The sequence below is a fragment of the Lissotriton helveticus genome, chromosome 1_1 (genome assembly GCF_964261635.1).
Source record: "Lissotriton helveticus chromosome 1_1, aLisHel1.1, whole genome shotgun sequence".
Classification (NCBI taxonomy): domain Eukaryota; kingdom Metazoa; phylum Chordata; class Amphibia; order Caudata; family Salamandridae; genus Lissotriton; species Lissotriton helveticus.
This window is the reverse complement of record NC_136057.1, coordinates 1,447,820,404-1,447,844,153: the sequence shown is the minus strand read 5'-3', so window position 1 is coordinate 1,447,844,153 and position 23,750 is coordinate 1,447,820,404. Positions and strand designations below refer to the sequence as shown.

General features: G+C 48.6%; 1 protein-coding gene across 9 annotated transcripts in view; it reads right to left on the bottom strand.

The window, feature by feature from the left end:
* Positions 1-8,734: 8,734 nt before the first annotated feature.
* Positions 8,735-23,750, bottom strand: part of KMT2D (lysine methyltransferase 2D) — a 1,543,965-nt gene continuing 1,528,949 nt past the window's right edge. For all 9 annotated transcript variants that reach the window (XM_078685770.1, XM_078685786.1, XM_078685782.1 and 6 more), the window contains 3 exons: positions 12,906-12,979; positions 11,669-11,777; positions 8,735-11,465 (listed from right to left, as the gene is read on the bottom strand). In XM_078685770.1, the coding sequence (XP_078541896.1) occupies positions 11,373-11,465; positions 11,669-11,777; positions 12,906-12,979 (276 nt within the window). In that variant the 3' untranslated portion in view covers positions 8,735-11,372. The remainder of the gene's footprint in view (positions 11,466-11,668; positions 11,778-12,905; positions 12,980-23,750) is intronic.

Sequence of the window (23,750 nt, the reverse complement as noted above, 5' to 3'; positions counted from 1 at the left end):
CCATCAAGGACTGGACTCCTCCAATCACCCAGACTCAGGTTCGAGCTTTCTTGGGCCTGACTGGGTACTATAGGAAGTTTGTCAGAAATTATGGGTCCATAGTGACCCCCCTTAATGACCTGACAAGCAAAAAGATGCCAAAGAAAGTTCAGTGGACAGCAAGCTGTCAGAAAGCATTCAATGACCTAAAACAGGCCATGTGCACAGCACCTATCCTCAAGAGTCCAGATTACTCCAAGCCATTCATTGTCCAAACAGATGCTTCTGAGTTGGGTGTGGGAGCTGTTCTGTCTCAACTGAATTTTGATGGTAATGATCAGCCTATTGCTTTCATTAGTAGAAGGTTGACACCCAGAGAGAAAAATTGGTCAGCTATTGAGAGGGAGGCCTTTGCTGTGGTCTGGGCCCTGAAGAAGCTGAGGGCCTACTTGTTTGGCACTCACTTCACCATTCAGACAGACCATAAGCCCCTCTTGTGGCTAAATCAGATGAAGGGTGAAAACCCCAAACTGCTTAGGTGGTCCATTTCCCTACAGGGGATGGATTTTACAGTGGAGCATAGACCTGGTACTGATCACAGCAATGCTGATGGGCTCTCCAGGTATTTCCACTTAGAGCAAGAAGACTCACCTGGTCAAGGTTAGTTTATTGTCCCAAAGTTTGGGGGGGGGGTCATGTAGGAGAGTAGGGTCTGCAATCCTATGATCACCCAGATTTTTGCTTTTTGCTGCACTGGTTTACGACTTTCCCTGGCTGTGGGCCTGCTAATCAGACCCACAGCCTAGCTGTTCTCTCTATCCAAATTGTACTCAGGTACTGAATTGGCACTGGGCCCTCTCCAAGTCCCTGTACCCAGGGCTGAGGTGCACCCAGAAGTCTCCCAGGGGCTGAAGCATGTATTATGCCACCCCTGGATTGACTAACTAAAACTGACACAACTGGCTGCCCGACAGCTGGGGCAAGGTGGTGTACTCACCCTTTGCTTTAGATATAGTATACCTATATCTAACCCTAAAATGGACACACAGATCTCCTATCAGTCACTCCTATGGCAGGCCTTAACAATCCTGAAGGCAGAGTGCTTGGAATCGTGTGAGATGGTGCTCTGGCATGAGCTGAGCCTGTCTGCGGCTTTCGGGACCCATCCCTTAGCCGTTTCCATGATATCGCATACCATATACTCTTAAGTGCATTATAATCCTCGCGGTTAAATGCCAACTCTGGTATCGCTTTATCAAAACATGTCGAGTAAGGTGTCATACGAATTGGAATACTAACCCCTCGCCAATTCTGGCGACGGGGTTAGCATTCCACCCTTCTAGAGGGACACGACATGCATGTAACCTATAACCCGGTTAAAAGTCAGACAGAGCCTTGGCATCCACAAAATGGATGCTGCCACCGAGACACAAGTCTGCCCTCCTGCTGCTGGGAGTCCTCCCAGAGCAGGAGATAAGGACAAAGGGGTTCCTGCCAGGGGCGGTGCCAGCACCGTCCCAGACAGGGTTTTGTGTATTCCAGGTAGGCAGGGCTTTAGAGGAAGGTGACTGCAAGTGGCACCCCGGTGCTCACTGTGCATAGGCCGGCTGAAACCAGTTCCAGGGGCACTCCAGCCCCTGGTCTGGGGAAAGCCCGCCAAGGAAGTGGGTGTAACCACCCCCCTCCTGGTCCCACCCATAGGGCAGGACTTAGTCGCGTGCCAGCCCCCTTTTCCCAGATAAAGGTAGAGACTGGCCCCTTTCCAAATCAGATCATCTTTGAATCCTGAAACTACTTTCCACGAAAGGAACTCAAGACTTCTTCCTAAGATTTCTCCCTTGTGACTAAGGAGTAGTCACCCTGCATCCGCAGGCACCATCTACAGAACACTGCGGTCTGCTGCAAGTCCTTCCTCCGGAATCCGACTGCCCAGCTCGACGAGAACCGGCTTCCCTGGCACCTCTGACCTCTACCTACATCATCAGTCACGCTGAGATTCGTGGGTGTGACGAGACCTCGAGGGACCGGCCATCTTCAAGACTGCACGACTTCTGAACAGCAAGCCCGCCGAGTGAATTCCTGGTGAGTGCTTTGGGGTCCGAGAAGCCCCCACCCTGAGCAGCTCCAGCACCGAAGAGCAGCCCCCCAGCATCTCCACGATCTGCGTGGGGCCCTTCTGCTTTTTACTGCTCACCGCGTTGTTTGGCTACTAGCCCGCTGGCTTGTGGCCTTCTGAACGACGCCAGACGACATTTTTGCTGCTGGTCTGGTTGCTCCAGACTGGCCCTTGCTTCCCTCCATCGGAGAAGTACACTGGACCCTCCTGGTCCGGCTAAGACGCCATTTTAGGTCCACCGCGTGGGCCTTGCATTTGCCAAGACTTGTTGCCCAATCCTGGGTCCAGCGACGTCGACAGCAAGAACCTTCGTGGGACAGCTCGCACCTCCATCCTGGTCGCCGACAACGCCTCCTGGTCCGAGAGACTGCAGAGCCCAGCAGCGCCCACTCACCTGACTGCGGTGACTTCGCCCGGTGCCATCCTGGTGCCCACTTAATCACTGGCTAGTGATTCAAGAACTTGGTCCCCTCTGCTTTCAGGTTTCCTTCTTCCCTGATCCAGGCTTGGATCCATCGAACTTTTCTTCACTGGTCGCCTGCCAGCAACTTCTTCCTTCCAGGCTCCTGGTCCGGCAACGAGATCCCCGACGTCTTTTCAGACCTATGCAGCTGCAGCCCCTGGGCTAGGTAACTTCGGCACTTCGGTGTCCCAGCATAGCCTCACTATCCTAGGGTCAGGATCCACTGTCGTTTTCTCCCTACCAGGTCGGGTTCGCCCGTGAACACTAACTTTGCCTTTACTAGCTTCCATAGACTTTGTCCCGCATCCCGCGTGAGAGTGCACACTCTGCACCCGAGTCCCCTAGGTCTCCTAGAAGTAATCTAACGATTCCCTAGTCAAGTCCTAGCGATTCCAAAGCCTATTAGTACTGTTACTTACCTGCTAATAATTCGCATTCCACTTTTAGAATATATGGTTTTTCGTGCCCCTCGGGCGTTTGTGTATAACGTGCTAACTTAAGTATTTTCATAAGAGTTTTGTTGTGTGCTTAGCACCCTGTCCTCATAAAGAGTACAGGGTTGTTGTGATTCTAATAAATACATTGTTTATTTTCATAACACTTGTGTGGTGTCCTTTCACTGGGTGTTCAAGGGGTAATGTGATGGTAAAACAGCTGGCTTAACACGCCCTCTAGAGTCTTAGCCTTAGACTGCTCGTATCCATGCTACTAGGATAGCTGGTCTATAAGGTTGACTTACAACCAATCATCAATAAGGGTTGTTTGGACTGATATATAGTGATCACTAGAATAGTGAGCACTGCACATCAGGCCAACTTCTCACAATATTGCATCACTGAATCCTTTGTGCTGTACACTGCCTCACTTTACAACAAGTCTGTGTTCTTACCAGTCATGTTTGCCTGTACCTGATCACCTAGCAGGACCCTTCAGTTGCCTAGGTATTATTATTTTGATAGAGATTTGTACAATCCGCAGCCCAGGGGAGGAAGAGGAACTCCCAGAAGACACAATAGAAACCTTAGACCGGTCTTTGGACACCGTTCTAGGCCTCTTTGCTGCAGTAGACGTCGACGACAGCCTCCTCGACGTCGATTTCTCCAACGGCGACTTCCTCGACGACGATATCCTTGGCGGCGTTCTCCTCGGCGGCGACCTCCTTGGCGGCGACCTCTTCGACGACGATTGCCTCTTCGGCGTCTACGCCATGCGCCTCGACGGCGATGATTTTCTCGGCGTCGTGTGCCTCGACGTCGCATAGCTGGGGCTCTTCGACGTCGAAACCTCTACTGCCCGGGTCAACGTCGACGTCATGGCACCTCTCGACGGCGACCTTGACTGATGCTTCGAGCCTCTCGACGGCGACCATCGATGAGACGACGTCGAGTCCCGTCCTCTTGCAGTCGTAGGCGAGCCAGGACTGACCCCCTACGCTCATGTCGCTTCTCACCTTGCTTCGACGGCAAAGGATGCTTCGACGTCGACGTATGCCGCGACGGTGATTTAGATGATTTTGAGCACACAGGTACCTTAGAAGAAGATCTGTCCCTCGAAGTTGAAGGAGACCGATGTTTTCTCTTCTACCCTCTGTCCTTGCGCTCTTTGTGCTGAGAAGAAGGCTTCCTGGAATGAAATTCTTCTCTTCCACTCACAGTTTCTCTTCTGTCATGCAGGGACTGAAGCCTGCTCTTCTCTCTCTCTCTCAAAGTCCTATTTGACAACTTGCTGCAGTGGTAGCAGAGTTCTGGCTTGTGAGAAGATGGTAGACAAGCTACACAGACCGAATGAGGGTCTGTCTTGGCCATTTTTTTACCACAGGCCGGACACTTAACAAATAAGGCCGGCATTATGACTGGAAAAATAGCCAAAAAACAGCAAAAAATTGTTGGATTAGTCAGATAATGACTAAAGACGTCGAGTAAAGACAAAAAAATTTGAGAAATACCAGAAGAAAGTGAAAAAATATCACCAACTGGCGAGCTCAATGCTCCAGGATCCTCACAGAAGGAGCCGGAAAAAAGAACTGACCTAACTGTCACCTGTGGTGCATGATGGGAGCCTGGAGGCTCACAGAGGTCTTAAAGGCACGGCGCCAGATTTTTCTGTTGTTACAATGCAGCCTATCTAGGCTAAAGCTGCCTCTATGATCCTGCCTATTTTTACCTTTGAAAATAAAGGTTGTGTGTTTCAAAGAAAACCAAGGCAGTGTTTTCTTCTTTGCATTTTCATATAATGTAATTTATATGTCTTTATTTAGCAAATGTAAAGATTTTACAGGCAATAATGGCAGTTTTTTAAGCCTAGTATGGTTATATTGGGCTGCATATGTATATGTATATGCATATTATCTATATATATATGGTTATTTTATGCGTATTTATATGTATTTATATATATATATATATGTAGATATATGCATAATATTGGCTATTGCTCCGGGGTCCCGCACGTGGGCGGGACTATTCAGTGCTTATGACTATTGATGAGTATGCCCTGGAAGAGAACCAAAAGATATCGAAAAAGTTCAGTCAAAAATTGGCTAGGAGTACTGCCGTTCCCGGATCTGCGCTTGCTGGCGTGTAAAAAAGAACTGACGTCAGCGCGCGAGGGTGGCATCTAAGTACTCCGACGTCATCCCGGCGCCACCGACGGACGGGGAGCCGCAGATGACGCCTACCGAGGCGCAGGGGTACTGCGAGGCAAAACTTTCCGGATCCAGTCGGACGCCTGGGGATATTCTAAGGTAAGGAATCTAACACTAACCTGTTTCTTTCAGATATCATGCGTTGACAGTCTCCACAGTTCGACACCAGGAGTCGATAGACTCAAAAGAATGGAGACAAAAAGCCTCAAAAAAGCTTAGTCAAAAATTGACTGGGGGTACCGCTCTCCCCGAATCTGCGCGTGCTGGCGCGGAAAAAGTAAGAACTGGCGTCAGCGCGCGAGGGCAGTGTCTAAGTAGCTGCTGCAACGTCATCTCGGCGACCACAACTCCAGCTTCCGGCAAGCAGGGGTACTGCTGACGAAAACTTTCTGGATCCATGCTGACACCTGGATGTAATTCTAAGGTAAAGAATCTATCACTATGTTTCTTTCAGATAAATCAATGCACTATGTGATGCCAATTTACACTACCGTATGTGTGCTGAATAGTTTTATCAGTAAAACTGCAGGTCTGCGGAAATGTAATTGTAATTTCAACTGAATGTCTGTGCGCTACCACAACATGCATACTCCACTCTACAACAACCAACTCTTATACACTGTATGCCACCATACTCACTCTATTTGCCCCTCCGTTCTGTGGCACTCTGCGAAACTCCACTCTGACACAACATGCTACTTCACTGCTGCGACACTCCACTCTCTAGGACACTCCACTTGATTCTCCACGACACAATTTTAGCCACGCTGAACAGCAGCCACGCTGGTGTACAGCATGGCTAAAACACTTTGGCAAAGGCAATATCTTTTGCATATATGAGACCTATTGGCTTTGCCAATGCTTGTTTCTATAGAAGTTCTTCTACTCTGCATTGAAGGCATGCTTTTTGCTCCTTCGTGTTGTTCTGTTTTTTTTGTGTCATGTAGCTGGTGGTGTTCTTGGCAACTTTCTGCAGCAGCCATATTGTATGATATTTAAAACCCACCTGTTTGATAAGACATTTTTCCATTCCTGAACAACATCTGTCATTCAGCCCCCCCATTTGTGTTATGTGGTCAGACATTGCTGAGGGGAGTCACTTGCTGAAGGAGCTCGCTCCCCTGGAAGGTGTCACCTTCCTTGGGCTCTGCTATAAAAAAAGCGGACGCTGTGGTGTTGGAAACTCCTCATGTTGATGTGAGCTTTGGTGCTAAAATGACTGATGCTGAACGCCCTATGCTCCCTCCTCCTCCAACTGGTCCCAGGGCTTATCTGCTGCTCTTTTTATACCACCATTATACATTGCAATGTCGTCAGGTGGAGAAGGCCTCGAGGGGTGTATCAACTGGCTCTTCTGATAAATCTGTTTTGAGGGCCTGCCATTGCTCATCGCTTTCCGATTCCTGAAAGATTCCCTGGTCCTTTGGCTCATCCCCAGAATATTACCAGAGTATGTTTCCGAGATTCTCCTTTTTTGGGGCTTCTTGGATGTCTGGCTTGCTTCTGCTTTGCTGACTTCTTCTACTTTGGTGTTGGGTGCCTTCTGCCTGGGCTACTTCTGCGCCCTCAACATTGTACTCCTCCTCACTCGACAGTCTGAGGTCCCTCAGTAACGAGCTCCCCTTATTTTGTTTCTGCATGATGGTGTGGTTGTCCAGCCTCTGGTTCTGCCTTACTCTTAAGGTATTTGGCCTGAACTCAGCGCATGCTGTTACAGCTTTTCGTGATTTACAAAAGCAAGAGAACCAAATTTGGTGGTCAGGGACCTTGGGTGCAAAGTATTTTCCAGAAACAACGGCCCCTCACAACAAAAAATTATTTTTGAAAACATTTATATAATAATACAATGACGCTTTTGTATCATGGTCTCTCAGCAGGCAGAGGTTGCAAACTTCCTGGTTGTCCTTCTGGGCAAACGATGTCATTCTGGGCAGAATCTAAATGGTATTGTGTGGGGATGCATTTTTTTCCTATTTCTTTACTTTTGAAGCAAACCTGGCACCCGTGCTTTAGCTTAAGATGTTTAAAGCTGAAGCGCAGGTGCCGCCATTATAACAAAAGTAAAGAAATAGAAAAAAAGCTGTGCGTCTTTTCCTATTTATTGACTTTTGAAGCAATTGCGGCACCCAAGCTTTAGCTTAAATGTTTAAAGCTAAAGCTGGCGGGTCGCTATTGTAACAAAAGTAAAGAAATAGGAAAAAAAGGCATGCGGCAGAGTACGGGGAGCAGCAAATAACAAAAAAAAGGCAAGGCTGTCATTACTACAGCTGAGGTTTGCTGCGCTAGTTATATTCAAATAAAAAGAGTTTGGGAGAGCGTATCCTTCTTGCAACTGCAGGCAGGGAAAGTGATTTAACAAAATAGAGCACCAAGGCTGTTATTAAAATCTCTAGAGTATCAAAACCTGTATCAAGAGCAGTCCTCATGGGAGGTTACAACAAGAGAAAAGGTGGTACTAAAGAGGGACTACTAAGCCTATTGATCAACGAAAAGCCACTATTTTCAAAGGACAGTAACAGTAGCCAATTAAAAAGATGAGGGGAAAGTGGGCAGAACTTCATGTCCATATCCTGAATACAGAATGTCCTGAAGAGACAGAGCAAGCACTGCCTAGGAGAGACCTAAAAAGGAGGAGAGACTACGTATTCCAGATCCAACCACTAAATGGCAGGATAATGCACAGCGTGTGAATACAAAGAAGATTTGCACTGCAAAAATTATTTTTCACAGAAAAAAACGATTTTAAAAACAAGCATGTATTTTTAGTTAATATATTCTTTATATAAATGTGCTCCAAAATACCGCACCAGGGTTCTGAGAAACAACTAACAGTACACTGCACGTTGAGATTAGAATTATCTAGACATCTTTAAAGGTTATTTGGTCTAATCTACCTTCACTCTCCACATTTAGCAGCAGGCTGGGAAAAGGATGGCGCAAAGTAGTTTTATAATGGCTTTCACTATTTTCAGGAAAAAAAATCAGGAACATTGAGGGCTGGGTAGGCTGTAGAAAGTGTCTTTTTAACTACTCTGGACATGTTAGATTCACTCCTTTTTTCAAGGTTTTACAATAAAAGTGTTCCGAGTTGACGGCACGCAGTGGGAAATTACTCAAACTTTTAGAACTATCTATGAAGATCCTACATACAGAATCTGCATTCCACATACCTGTCACAGGTGAAATAGAAGTGCAGGATTAAAGGCATTATGAAGTATAAAAAGAGGAAAAGTAGATATCGGTTACCTGGTTACACAACGATGCAACACTTACTCTGGGAACAAAGAGCTGGTGCCTGAAAGCATGATTTCGCCTGCCTTTTTCTCTATTATTCTTCGGATAGCCAATGCAGTTCCGTGATTCCCTGGGAATCAAATATTTAGCCTATCATGTTGCTTCTAAGAACGAATCCTAAATCGTTGCTTGCAGCTTATTTGTAAGAGCAAAAAAACAAACAATAAAAATCAGAACTGTTTCCTTGCTTCTCAGAGTTAACTGTGCATAAGTCAAAGAGAAAACGAAATACAAAACATGCCACATACAGTCTTTATTTTTACTTTTTTTTAAAAAAAAAAAAGAAAAAAGAAATATTTTTATTTGTTGTTACAAAGGACAGTATTTCTGTACAGAGTGCTCACAACACAAAATAAACTCAGCTTCTTGGAAGTCTATGCTTGCCGAGGGGGAAAAATGTTATTTGGGATTGTAAAGGTAAAAACTGAAACGCGTTTGAGTGTAAAACGAAGAAGAAAAAAAATGCAGTTGTGAATGCAGATATACAGGCAACGAACTGAAAACCAAAACAAATCACTAAAGCTGGGAAGAAGGAACTATAGTTTGTATAAAAAATTAAAAACTGTATAGACTTGCCTAAAATCTACATTATTTTGCATCTACCATAATCTAAAAGTCTTTTGATTATTCCCAGCTCTTCAGTAATTTTACCGGCAGTGAATATCCCACCCCCCTGGTCTTGGCAACAACTCTGCGCCCTCATAAAAGAGAGCAGAAGACAAAACGAGCCGTGTGCTGAAAAAGGGTAGACTTTTAAAATTGCGTCCAGTGGTTTTATTGGTTAAAAACGGCCTTTCTACACAAGTTGAAGTCTTATTTACAATTCATTTCTGTACAGATTTGCAGCTATTAACAGTTGCGGAAGCAGCTTCATTCATCAAACAGCAGCTCTCTCTTACTCTCCGTGGGTACCAAGCCCCATGCTGGCACCAATGTAAAAAACTTGTGCCCAAGCTTCTTCCAACCCCAGGGGATGGGCATTGGAGAGTGGGATGGGCATTGGAGAGGGAAACGGGGAAGAGAGGAGGAACCAAACAAAAAGGGTAAAGCAGAATCCTGCAAACAATTAAAGGCAAAAGGGGTCAAAATGAAGCACAATACCAACAGGAGCAAAATGTTCATACCTTGCCATGGGTCCAAGTAAACAGGCTGTCTACAGGAGTGGTAGAAGGGAGTAACCGTCTTGTGCGTCACAATGTAGTTGAACAATGTCACAATACCCCTGCCCACATTCCTTCCCAAATGTACATCTGCTACCCATAAGTGAATTACAGCAGTCATTTGCATGTGTCAGGCTTTTCTGCCCTTTTCCCTGTCCACCCCCCAATTCCCATTGCAGGTGACACCTGCAGAGTGCGAGAAATATTGCGTTAAAACACACCTTGATTCTTTCCATGTATCCCAGACAAAACTCTGGTAATTTTAATACAAAAGAAATGAATGCCCCTAGCCAATCACAGCCTAGGATTCAAGAGCCTCCCTCCAAATGCCCAGCCAATCATAACAGAATTTAGCAGTCCCGCATTTCACTTTAAAAAATATATTACATGTATTATAAATAGATAAATAACCAATCCCTTTTAGGCTGGAAGCACAAAAAATACAAGGTTGAGATGTTGGCGGTCTGAAGCCACACTGGGTAGCAGAGGAATAAATACTGCAGGGGGCACAAAAAAGCCCAGCATAATTAATGCAACTACCCCTCCTCACGCTCATGGCCCATTCCCCCACTGCAGCTATCTGGGACGGCTGAAGAACCTCATGTGCTGACAGATGGAGTGGGAAGATGCTTTGGGTCTTAACTGCTTGAGACAAAGTGCGAGGAGAGCCTGAGTAGGAAAGGGGTTCAGAAAGAACTTGTATTTGGGGGGACGTGTGCAACAGGGGGCACCAGGGGCAGAGTGTTCAAAAGCACTCCCCCCAAATCACTGTAGATCAGCAGCTTGCTTCAGTGCTACTCTCAGCCTGCATAAGTCACACATTTTAACAAAAAGTAATAACCCTCAAATCACTGCTTGGGGTGTTGGTACGGTCAGACCCAGACTGTCCGGCAGCGCTACACATACGCCGCTTTGCCTTCCTGGTTTTCTGGGACAGGAGTGGGGTACAGAGGGCCTTGATGCCACACACTTGCGCGCGCACACACACACACTACAGTCCGACAGGTAGAATGAGGTAGGTACGGGTTCAGGTGCTTCGTGTACTAGCGTGCACTTTCTCTCAAAAGTGTCTTGCTCCTTGAAAACATCTTCCGTGCTTTAGTCCTGGGATTGTCGAGCTGGATTTGAGTTCTCTCAAATTCTTTGTTTCGAACTGCAAAGTTGAAGAGTTTAAATGATTTTCGCATTTCTATTTTTTGTATCAAAAAGCTCTGTGGGTTTGGAAAAAAATATTACTCAAAGTCTTCTCTGCTACACACATGGATTAGTCCATGGAGGACATCCTCTGTTGAGCTGTGTTTCTCAAAGGTTACCACTGATCCCTTGGTGAGGACCAGACACCCGCGCTCTCGAGCCTGTATATACTGCCGCCACCTTCAGACTCGGCCAAGGACCCTCTATGCACTCTGGCCAGACTAAAGCTGAACTCTGGGACTGTGGAAGATCCGTTGATGCAGTATCCATGTCCCTAGACAGCAGTTGCAGATTTCACTTGGAGATCCCTGGTGTACCCGGGAGGGCAGACATTGGCTGCACAGGTTTCATCCAACTCGGATGGGGTTGGTCTTGGACAACCACCTAGCCCTCACAGCTCATGGCTCTTGCTCCCTTGCCTCATCAGCCTCCATAAGGTCTCTGAAGTGGCCATTGCCTTTGTGCAAGCGAAGCACGTTTGGCCAGGGAGAGATTTCTACATTGTGACAGGATTGCAGAATATTAGTTCATCCATTTTCTGCAGTTCCAGGCTCCACAGTGGCATGGGATCTTATGCTGATCGTCTTCAAAATCAAACTGATAGTCGTAGGTCAGCTGTGAGGAAAGAGAAGTAATGAGAGATGCAATTAGATGGAGAGGCCATCAACATACACAACGGGGGCCGGGATTTGGAATCTCTAAACATCGGACTAGAATTCATAACCAGCATGTGCATCATCCAATTATGAACGCATTCTTCACAAACAGCTATACCATCTGCTCAAAAGACAGGGGCGGCTACAGGGAACCTTCCTCACCTCTTCTCCCTTGGGGATTCGCCGGCTTGAAATTATGATGATCTTATCCTCCTTATCAAAGGTCACAACCTCAGCCACACAGTTGGGGGCACAGGAATGGTTAATGTACCTGTAAAGAAGACACAAAAAAGAGAATCGTAGGGCTTGAAAAAGGCAAATGTCTTCCACATGCATAATAGCTGCTCTAAGCCAAGTCTTGGGATCCAAGGCGAAATGGGAAAATTAAAGGAGGATGTGGCCTTACCAGGTACCACAACAGAGTGAATGTGGTTTTGGACATAGATTCTCTGAAACTCATCACACATAAAGGGTTACTGGAACAGGGTATCTCATTGCTTAAAGCTGTGAACAGACTATCCATATTACTACTGACCAAATGTCTACATTTTATCACCAACCCATTTCTGCCTCACTACCCCCTAAAATGTCTCTTCTGCCTCCTGTCCAAAGTCAATTATGCCCTTCTAACCACACCTCTTAATGAAATCTCTTCATGCTTCAATTCACTGGACAGCCTCCTGAAATTCCAACTCTCACCACAAACACACAGACAGATTATCAATCACATTTCACTGGCCACCCGCTGAAACTTCATTAGCCCCAATTCACTGTTTTTCTTTTCCTATATACAACCCATCGGAAGGCCTCCTCAAATTAAATCTCATTAGACAGGCTCCAGACACTGCAGTGTTAGGGAAAGGTTTCTTAACCCCAACTCATTGGACATGCTCCATACCAGTCAACTCACTGGACTGTCACATCAGTTATCAAACGACTGGGGTAGCCTCCTCAATCCACCTACCCCCAATTAAATGTGCAGCTTCCTCAACCCCCAACTGGTTTTCTTTTTCACTCAATAACTGGGTTACCAACTCAAACCACATCAAAATAGCCTACTTCACACTCAATTCAATGAAACAGCATCTAATGGATTACAAATCCTACTTAAAGACAAGATTAGCATATTTTCAGATATCAACTACTGTCAGGCTAAGAAACTAAAGAAATCCCAAATTAGACAGACATTGTTGGCCCTTTTCTTGCATAAGATCACTCCATATGCACCTCTCTTTACAAACCTCACTCACCAAAAGCCTAATTAATGTAAGCCAAAGAAACATGTACTTTCATTTAAACTGTCTCCTTGAATGGATATTATTCAGCAGTAGTTCACTGCTTTATACCGGTTACCCAACAAAGAAACACCTCCTTAAAATACCTTTTAGAGATCACTTACCTAGCAGGCCCTCCTGTTAGTGTTGCATCGATCACGTGTTCGTTGTTGATACGGAACATGTAAATGCCTCGATTCTAAAAATAATACATTAATTCAATCAAGATTAAGAAATCAAAAAACATGAAGCATAGACCATAAAACATCCCCAAAGCACTGCTCAACAAGAAACAGGGCCACAGCCAACAAACACTGTCACCATTCTTTCAACATTACTTTACAGAGATGCCAGAAATATGTAGACACCTGCCACAGGTGCCAGCTTCTGGAAAGGTACCATCAAGGGGGAGGGGAGGGATATATTTATTACTAAGGCAGGAGACGGGTACATTTATTAAGGTATTTTGGGAGAAGCGTTGTGACAAAAACACTTTCAGCAGGACAATAGGTCAAACTACACTTCGTACTTTAAGTAGAAAGGAAAACATTACTTCCCTACAACAATCAGTTGGCAGCTTGTACTACTGTAGATTTACATGTCCTTCCTGATGTAAGACAGATGGTCCTCCATCGGCTGTCCTGAGGGGGGTGGAAGGTGCGAGGGGTGTAAATAAATGGAAGAGCATAAACGCAATAGACACTGCAGGATCCACTTGTTAGGAGAAAATGCCAGATCCTGACTCCGAGGAATGGGAACTTATTTTCGACTGGTCACAGCATGGAGTATTCCAGTGTTTGGCAACATTCTGTGTCGCCTCACAGTTCTGGATGGCCTTCAGATTCATTAATGAGCAGTTGCAACAGGCTTTGCCGTCATTTGATTTGATTTGAGTCGGATTTCTAAAGCGCGTGGCTACCCGTGGGCGTCCCAGCGCTGTTGCTCCGCATGCTAGATCGAGGGAAGGGGGGATGTTCAGGGGAAGGGCCAGGTTTTTAGTAACCTACGGAAGGCCAATAGGTTGGTTTCCCTTCGGATATTGAGGGGGAAGGGCATTCCATAGCTTTGAGGCAATATATGAGAAGAGGCGTCCCCCTGAGCGTGCTCTTCTTATTCTGGGGACACTGGCCAGGGAGAGGGTACTTGATCTCAGCTGTCTATTGGCTTTGTGAGGTTTGATGAGCAGTCTCAGTATGGGGGGGCCTCTGCCATGGAGGATTTTGTGCGAAATACAGAGGGTTTTGAAGATAATTCTTTCCTGAATTGGGAGCCAATGTAGTGATGTGAGAGCAGGTTTAGCGGAGCATCTGGGCTTTGTCCCAGTGAGGAGCCTGGCTGCTGCATTCTGGACGTGTTGCAGTTTGTTGATGACCAATTTTGGGGCCCCTAGGTACAGGGCATTTCCGTAGTCCAGTCTTGAGATGATTAGGCCCTGGATAAAGAGTTTCCTGGACTGGAGGGGGATTAGGGGGGAGGATTTTCCGTGCTGTCCGCATGAGGCCAAAGCATGTTCCAGCGGTTTTCCTCGCTTGGGCTTTAAAGTTGAGGTCTTGGTCAATCCAGATGCCTAGGCTCTTGATTTCCTTTTTAGGGGTGGGTGGTGTTCCCATGCAGGGCGGCCATAAGAGTATGGTAGGGAGTTTACATGGGTCGCCAAGTAGTAAAATCTCTGTTTTCTCCCCATTAAGTTTATGGCGAGAATCGCTCATCCATTTTGAGATGTTCTGAAGGCAAGTGGCTAGGTTGTCCAAGCATTGGGCCGACTGATTTAGGGAGACGACAAGTTGGGTGTCGTCGGCATACATGACTACCTTTATGCCAAAAGGTGTCACGATATCTTCCAGGGGGGACATATACATATTAAAAAGTGTGGGGCTCAGGGAGGAGCCCTGAGGGACCCCACACTGAAGGGGTAATGCTCTGGAATGAGCATGCCCGTCAGCTACCTCGAAAGTTCTATGCTCCAAAAAAGATTTGAGCCAGGCCAGGGCGGTGCCAGTGACTCCCACTCTGTTAAGCCGGTGGATGAGGATGGCGTGGTCCACCGTGTCGAATGCAGCGCTAAAGTCCAGGAGGATCACTGCCACTGATCCGCCTGCATCCAAGATGGTTCTTGCTTCTTCGATCACGGCTATGAGGGCGGTATCTGTGCCCTGCCCTGGTCTAAACCCTGTCCGGGAGAGACGCAGGAGGTCATTGGACTCCAGAAAGGTGGAGAGTTGTTGATTAACAATCTTTTCAGCCACCTTGCTGATACCGGGGAGACGTGAGATCGGTCTAAAGTTGGCCAGATTTGAGGGGTCAAGATGGGGATTTTTCAGCAGCGATCTGCTTATGGCCCTTTTCCAGTTTGAGGGGACAATGCCTTGGTTAAGGGAGGAATTGATTAGGTTGGTGAAGAGGGGAGTCACTGTGGGGCTACCAGTTTTAGTTTATTCATGGGGGAGGGGTCTGTCGGTGCTCCGCTCTTAACTGAGTTTAGGGTGGCTAGAAACACCTCCGTGGTTACCTGGGAGAAGGAGTCAAGGCAAGGGGCATCGGATGCCATAGGAGAGTATGGCAAGTCTGGGAGGATGTTGAGAGTGGGGAGGGTTTTTAAGATGTTGTTAATTTTAGAGGAGAAGAACTCAGCTAACTGATTACATCTGGAGCCTGAGGGATCAGCAATAGGCTGTGGTTCAGGGACTTTCGTCAATAAACGGCTGATACGGTAGGTTTCTTTAGAGGAGTAGGCTGCAGCTTGTATTTTTTCTTCGAAGAAGGCAGCTTGGGTGTTTTTTAGGCTGGCTTTGTAGCGCTTCATGGCTGCTTTGTTTTGAATATGCTACTTACCAGTATGCATCTGTTCTTGGCATGTAGGGCTGCTAACATTCATATCTTAGCATTAGATCGCCGCCTAGTGTTGGGCTCGGATGATTGCACATTGTTGTCCTGGAAGAGTCTTCGAAGTATCCTGAGATAGGTGGCTCCTCCCCTGGACTACAGTGCGCATGGGCATCGGCTCCATCCCCAGATTGTTTTTCGCCATTGTGGCAGAAGATGGAGTGAAAAGTGTAAAGGATGTCCATGCTAATGAATAAATACAATAGTATATCTGCAGCTGCGACAGGCACCGGGGAGGAGGGCGGGCGATATGAATGTTAGCAGCCCTACATGCCAAGAACAGATGCATACTGGTAAGTAGCATATTCAGTTCGAGGCATGTGGGCTGCTAAATTCATATCTTAGCATAGAATACATAGCAGTCCCTCCATCAGCGGCGGTTGCCCGTGCCAGCTGCAGAAACTTGAAAAAGTGTTTTGAGAACAGCCTGTCCTACAGCAGCTTGCTGTTTGGAATGCACATCAACACAGTAGTGTTTTGTGAAGGTGTGTGGTGTGACCCACGTGGCTGCTCTGCAAATGTCCTCCAAAGGAATGTTCCCCAGGAAAGCCATGGATGCCCCCAGTTTGCGTGTGGAGTGCGCCCTGGGGGGTATTGTTAAAGTGCGCTTCGCTTTCTGATAACATATGTGGATGCACTTAACAATCCACCTGGCTATCCCTGCTTTGGAGATTGGGTTGCCTTTGTGTTGTGGTGCGAAGGCAACAAAGAGTTGCTTTGTCTTTCGAAAGTGTTGTGTCCTGTCTATGTAGTACATCAACGCCCTTCGTACATCTAAGGTATGGAGCATCCTTTCCGCCACCGTTTGCGGGTTTTGAAAGAATGCTGGTAAGTCAATGGTCTGATTTAGATGAAACTGTGACACCACCTTAGGAAGGAATTTAGGGTTAGTGCGTAGCACTACCCTATTTGGGTGAATTTGAATGAATGGCTCTTGTATTGTGAGCGCTTGCAGCTCACTGACACGCCTCAGAGACGTAATAGCTATAAGAAAGGCCACTTTCCACGTAAGGAATTGGAGCTCACACGAGTGCAGTGGCTCAAATGGTGGTCCCATCAGTCTGGTGAGAACGACGTTGAGGTTCCACACCGGAGCTGGTGGTGTCCTTGGGGGAATGACTCTCTTCAGACCTTCAAGGAAGGCTTTAATGGCGGGCACTCTGAAGACAGAGAGGTGCTGCCTGTTCTGAAGATAAGCCGCTATGGCTGATAGATGTATCCTAATGGAAGTGTACGCCAGATTGCACTTGTAGAGATGTAACAGATAGCAGATGATGTTGGGGATAGATGCATCTAGTGGGTTGATGTCATTGGACGTACAGTAGATGACAAAACGCTTCCACTTAGCAGCATAGCATGCTCTAGTAGTTGGTTTCCTCGCCTCCTTGATGATACTCATGCATTCTGGAGGTAGGTTAAGGTATCCAAACTCTAGGACTTCAGGAGCCAGATCGCCAGGTTGAGCTGTTGTGGATCTGGATGCTGAATGTCTCCATGGTTCTGCGTCAAAAGACTGGGCGTGAGGCGCAGTCTTTGATGCGGCACCACAGAGTTCGAGGAACGTGGTGTACCAAGCCTGGCGCGCCCACGTTGGAGCAACCAGGATGAGAGTCATGGAGTGCTGCCTTAGCTTTCTTGCGACCAGCGGTATTAGAGGGGCTGGCGGAAAAGCGTACGCAAATTTGCCTGACCAGTTCATCCATATCGCATTCCCCTGCGACTGTGGGTGAGGGAACCTGGCGGCAAAGAGTCGGCATTTTGCGTTCTCCTTTGTTGCAAACAGGTCTATCTCCGGATGACCCCACTGCTGGAAGTACGGGTGGAGAACAGAAGGGTGTATCTCCCACTCGTGCATCTGATGGCTGTATCTGCTGAGCAGATCCGCCATCTGATTGTCCTTTCCTGGGAGGTGTTCTGCCATGAGGAAAATGTTCCTCTGAATGGCCCACTTCCACATGCTCTGAGCCAGATGAGACAGCTGTGGCGAGTGGGTGCCTCCCTGCTTTTGAATGTAGTACATCGCGGTCATGTTGTCCGTCCGGACTAGCACGACCTTGTTGCTCAGATGTACAATGAAGGACTTGAGCGCCATGAAGATTGCCATCAGTTCCAGATAGTTGATGTGCATCTTCTGTTGCTGCGTCGTCCATAGTCCCTGCACTGTGTAAGTGAGCACATGAGCTCCCCATCCCTGGAGAGATGCGTCCGTTGTCAGGACAATCTGCGGCACGGGCTCTTGGAACAGTCGGCCCTTGCAAAGGTTGTGTGTAGTCCACCAATGCAGAGAGTCGTATGCCCGACTGGTAACCAACACTAGGTCTGTCAATTGCCCACGAGCCTGTGTCCACTGATTCGCTAAGCACTCCTGGAGCGGGCGCATATGCAACCGTGCGTGAGGGACTATGAAGATGCAGGAAGCCATCATGCCTATCAACTGCATGAACACTCTCGCTGGCAGGGAGTGTCGTGGTCTGAATCGTTGGATCAGCGACTGAATGCTGTCGATTCTGACTTGGTTTGGCTGAGCCATGGCTGTCAGGGTGTTGATCGTAGCACCCAGGAACTGCCGGACATGTGCCGGCTGAAGATGCGATTTTGGGTAATTTAGGGAGAAACCCAGATCGTGAAGAAGGTGAATTGTAGTCGACATGTCTGCGGCGCACTGTTGCTCTGACTTGGCTTGTACGAGCCAGTCGTCTAGGTAGGGGTAGACATGGATATTCTGCCTCCTGAGGTGCGCCGCCACTGTCGCTAGACACTTGGTGAACACCCTCGGGGCTGTTGTGACCCCGAAGGGTAGGACTTTGAACTGGTAGTGCCTGCCTTGAATAGTGAACCTGAGGTATTTCCTGTGTGACGGGTGTAGTGGAATGTGGAAATAAGCATCCTTGAGATCTAAGGTTGCTAAGAAGTCTCCCTGGTTTAGCAAGGGAAGAATCTGCTGCAGTGTAAGCATATGGAAATGTTCTGACAGTATGTACAGGTTGAGGGGACGTAGATCGAGAATGGGCCTGAGAGAACCGTCCTTCTTTGGAATAAGGAAGTACAGGGAATATACCCCTGTGCCTTCCTCCCCCACCGGCACGAGCTCGATTGCGCCTTTTTGCAGCATCGCCACCACTTCCTGCTGCAATAAGTGCAAGTGCTCTGCGGACATAGGCCTTTGCCTTGGTGGGATGTTGGGTGGAGTGGATTTCAACTCTAGGCAATAACCATACTGGACTAGTTGTCGCACCCACCTGTCTGTGGTGATGTTTCTCCAGACGGGCAGGAACTGCTGCAGTCTCCCCCCGACAGGTGTTAGGTGGTCGGGGGGCAGTGACAGAAAGTCACTGTTTGCTTGGAGTAGAGGTGCGGGAGCTGTTGTTTCCTCTGCCGCGACCTCTGTTGCTGTTATTCCTGTAACCTCCCTTGTTCTGTTTAGTGAACGAGGATTGCGCCCCACCTTTGGAGAACTGGGATTGTTGACCCATTTGTCCTCTGGTGACTCCACGTGCACCTGAGCGACGAAAATTGCTGCCACGAAACTGTTGGGACTGTAGGGCCCCCATAGACTTAGCAGTTTTTGTGTCCTTCTTTATTTTCTCTAGGGTGGTGTCAACATCCGGACCAAACAGACTATCAGGATTGACTGGCTGATTAAGAATTGTTGTCTGAATATCCTGCTTAAACCCTGAGATGCGGAGCCACGCTTGTCTTCTCAGCATAACGCTAGTGTTGATAGCCCTAGCAGCTGTGTCCGCAGCGTCAAGTGCACACTTGATGGCTGCGTTTGATATTAGCTTTCCTTCCTCAATAAGCATTTTGGTGCCTTCTTGGAACTGTGGGGGCAGGTGTTGTATAACCTGTTCTAGGGTGTCGTAGTGCGCCCTATCATAACGCGCCAGGAGCGCCTGTGTATTTGCGATGCGCCAAAAGTTTGCCGCCTGTGCAGCCACTCTTTTGCCTCCTGCCTCTAGCACTTTGGACTCCTTATCCGGGGGAGGAGCTTCACCCGTTGTCTGGGAGTTGGCACGTTTCCTGGCATTGGCAACCACAAGAGAGTCCAGTGGCAATTGTCCCCGGATGTAGGCGGGGTCCGCAGGTGCCGGCCTGTACTTCTTTTCAATGCGAGGGTTGACCACTCTCGCCCTCGTAGGCTCCTTAAAAATGTCCCCAGCATGTTTGAGGACACCTTTCAGCATAGGAAGTGTTTTTACTGTCCTTTCAGATATTGCAAAGGTGTCGAAAAGGAAGTCTTCCTCAACCGGGTCGGCATGCATGTCCACATCATGATTGGCCGCCGCCCTTTCAATTAGTGCATGAAATCCTGCTGAGTCCTCAGTCGGGGATGCACGTGCATTAAAGGCCTGCGGGTCTTGGCCCACACCTTGGGTGTTCTGGTCACCAGTGTCGTCGTATGAATCCGGTTGTACATCAGGTTCATCGATAGGGAAATTGTACTGCTCATCCTCATCATATCCCTCACCCACAGAGTGTTCTGGTGAGGGAGTAGGGCTCCGTCTTGGAGGAGGCTGAATCGGTTCCGTGAGGCCTGAGGCGTCAAGGGGCACCCTCTTTTTCTTCAGTGGGATGATGTAGGAGTCCACCGGCTCAGAAGTGATCTTCCTTTTATAGAGTGTCAGCTTGCCGGTGGCAGCATCGATGAAATGCTCTGAATCGTCTTCCGATTCGAGTACACGACGTGGAAGAGGGTCAGCCAGCGAGGAACCCTGTTTCGGAGCCGATTTCGTCGAAAACGCTTTCGGCGCCTCCTTAGGTGGCAAGAGAAAGAGGAGTTTTCCAGAAGGCTTTGCCGGAGTGTCCTTTTGCGGCTGCGGTGATGGCATCGGAGCCGATGGAGCAAAGGCTTTCTCCCTGATTCTCTGCAGTGACTCCGCAATGGGGGACGGTACACTGCCAGTGGGTTTCGTCGCCGACAAGGATGCTTTGAGCGGTCCCTCGGATCCGACGTCCTCGTGGGCCTTGTGCGTTTTGGGCGCGGAAACCGTCTTCGGCACCTCCGATTCTTGAGGCCGGGGCGCAGACTTCTTGTGCGTAGCCTCTGTGGAGCCGACCTTGGCGGGCTTGGACGGCGCCGTAGCCGCTGATCCGTGCCGACCATCTTTCTTGGGGGCCCCTTCCTCGGGCGTCGGTTTCGATTTTGGAGCATCGGAATCGACAGACTTCCTCGGCTTCTGCGGACCGGAGGTCGACGGAGCCGATGGGGTGACGGGCACCGATTTCTTCACTGGCACGGCAGCCATCTTAGGGACACTCGAGTCCTTAGGTTTCAGTTTCGATTTCGGGTCGGCCATTTTAGGTGTTGACGACCCCGATGGTTTCAGTTTCGGTTTCGAAACAGCGTGCCCAGCAAGTGAGTCCGTAGCCGGGCCCGAAGGCGGGGCTGTGGCTTGCGGCAACGGGTCCTGGGTAAGGCCGACAGGCGATCCCGTGTCCCGGTCGGCATCTTCGTAACCTTCAGGGCAGAGCTCGTCCCCCGAGCTGTCTGCCGCGGCCCCATAAATCTCATCGTCGTCTCCTACCTCTTCGACGTATTCGAGGACTTGACCCGCGACTCCGTCGTCGTCTCCCGGATCCGCCTCGACCTCCGTCTGTGATGGGGAGATTTGTAGATGGTGACCCTGGACCTCTTCTTCCTGGTCGCCGAAGATGTTCTCCGGATCCGGGGCCGCTTGCCTAGCTTCCAAGCGCACCGCGCGCCGAAGCTTGAGAGTTTTCTTGGAGCGGAACTGTGCACAGGCCTTGCACTTGCCGTCGTCGTGGTCCGGCGAAAGGCACTTGTTACACACGGGGTGTAGATCGATGTGTGGGTACTTGGACCCACAGAGCGGGCAGTACTTAAACGGGCTCCGCTCCATGTCCGTAAAGGCTTGCAGTCGTGTCGCGATGAGAAGGCCTCAAAGTTCAGAGAGCGAAGAAAACTCCGCTTATTCCGGCTCCAAGAGACGGAAGACTCGAGACCGTGCGCAGACAATACCGACGCAAGAAAATCGAGGCCTTTTGGCCGTTAAAAGTTAGTTTTACTTGGTTCCGACAGTAAGACGTCGAGACCACATCCGAACCCAATGGCGGAAAAAAACAATCTGGGGATGGAGCCGATGCCCATGCGCACTGTAGTCCAGGGGAGGAGCCACCTATCTCAGGATACTTCGAAGACTCTTCCAGGACAACAATGTGCAATCATCCGAGCCCAACACTAGGCGGCGATCTAATGCTAAGACATGAATTTAGCAGCCCACATGCCTCGAACTTTCCTTTACTCTTTGCAGCCCAGTCCTTTCTCCATAAGCGTTCAAGCTTTTTACAGTTTTTCCTTAATTCGCGCAGCTCGGGTGTAAACCAGGGAGATTTAAATGTTCCTTTCTTACTGGGGAGAGGTTTATTAGGCAGGACTGAATCGAGGGATTTTTCGATCCAGGTGCAGAGTTGTTGATCCGCTATCGCCGGGTCTGAATCGAGGATTGGAGCAGTGGCTGCAAGTTTGCAAGTCCAGGCTACTGTGTCTAGTTTTGGCCATGTGCGGGATGGAACCTGAGGGGGAGTCTGCCTGGGATTTCGATGGAAATGTGATACTTAAAGGGGATTATGTAATGGTCCGACCAGGGTACGGGAAGGGGCACTTCTGCAGTCAATTCGGGAACATTCGAGAAAATAGGTGCTCCGCTCTTAACGGAGTTTAGGGTGGCTAGAAACATCTCCGTGGTTACCTGGGAGAAGGAGTCAAGGCAAGGGGCATCGGATGCCATAGGAGAGGATGGCAAGTATGGGAGGATGTTGAGAGTGGGGAGGGTGAGTGTGAGTTGGCTGATGGTTTTTTAAGTGAAGGTTATAGGAGGATAGGTCTGCCTTAAGGTCTTCCGCTGCTTTGTCTGACAGATCGTCGAAGTGGATGTTTAAGTCTCCTAAGAGGGTGAAGTTGGGGGATAGACAGACATAGGAGGTGGTAGCTTCCACTAGGGAATTGCAGAACTGTCCTTGTGGTCCTGGCGGGCGATAAACAAGGATACCTGAGAATGTTTTTCTGTGAGAAACAGCACCTCTAGTTCGGTCTCCTGCAGGAGCAGGTGGATTTCTGTGCTATGTTTGGGTAAGGACCTGCAGTTGAGTAAGGCCATCTTGGCCCAGTGCTTCTTTGGTGAGGTGGGAGCATTTAAGCTGTATGAACAGTGACGGCATCTCGTTTGTCGATCTTCTAGGGAGATCGTGTGAAGGCAATGTACGGAAATGGTATTCCTAAGCTGAAGGAGGGTTTCTTGTGTGTAGCTAATGGGGGACGAGGTTGATGACATATGGGACATCGGCCCATGCCCCGGTCTGGCCCAGCCTGGCGCGGACGGGCGCAGACGGGCTTGCCTTTGGCGCGCGCTCGTCCGCTGCGCTTCCTGGTAAGCGTGGCCATTTCTACAGGGGATTGGCGGAAGGGGCGAGCACTAGTCTGCCTACCCACTCCTCGTCCAAGATGGCGACCCCCCACCTGACTGTAGCCCCAACTTGGCTGCGGCGGTGATAGGGAAGCGTGAGGACAAGTGCTGCACAATCGCAGCAACAGGTATTTTAAAAAGGTTCCTTCAGTGCAAAACACAAGCAAATAGTGCAAGTATTGTTTTTAAAAAAGTTTAAAAAACGAAGAGAGGTTCCCCGGCTTCCGCCTCAGGGATCCTGTTCATGCAAGTTACATGCGTTAGTGGCAGCGCGTCTTTTATACAGGGGATTGGCGGGAGGGGCGAGCACTAGTCTGCCGACCCACTCCTCGTCCAAGATGGCGACCCCCCACCTGACTGTAGCCCCAACTCGGCTGCGGCGGTGAGAGGGAAGCGTGAGGACAAGTGCGGCACAATCGCAGCAACAGGTATTTTAAAAAGGTTCCTTCAGTGCAAGCAAATAGTGCAAGTATTGTTTTTAAAAAAGTTTAAAAAACGAAGAGCTTGTCATGACCCAAGCACCAAAGACATATGGTGGGAATCCGTCACACAAAGCTGCTTGTGAAAGGCTCAACAAGACTTGAACCCTGTGCTTTTAGGGGCCAACACTTTCCCTTGCACATTGGTATTTAGAGTAACATTTTGTGGAAAAGTAGTCTTTTG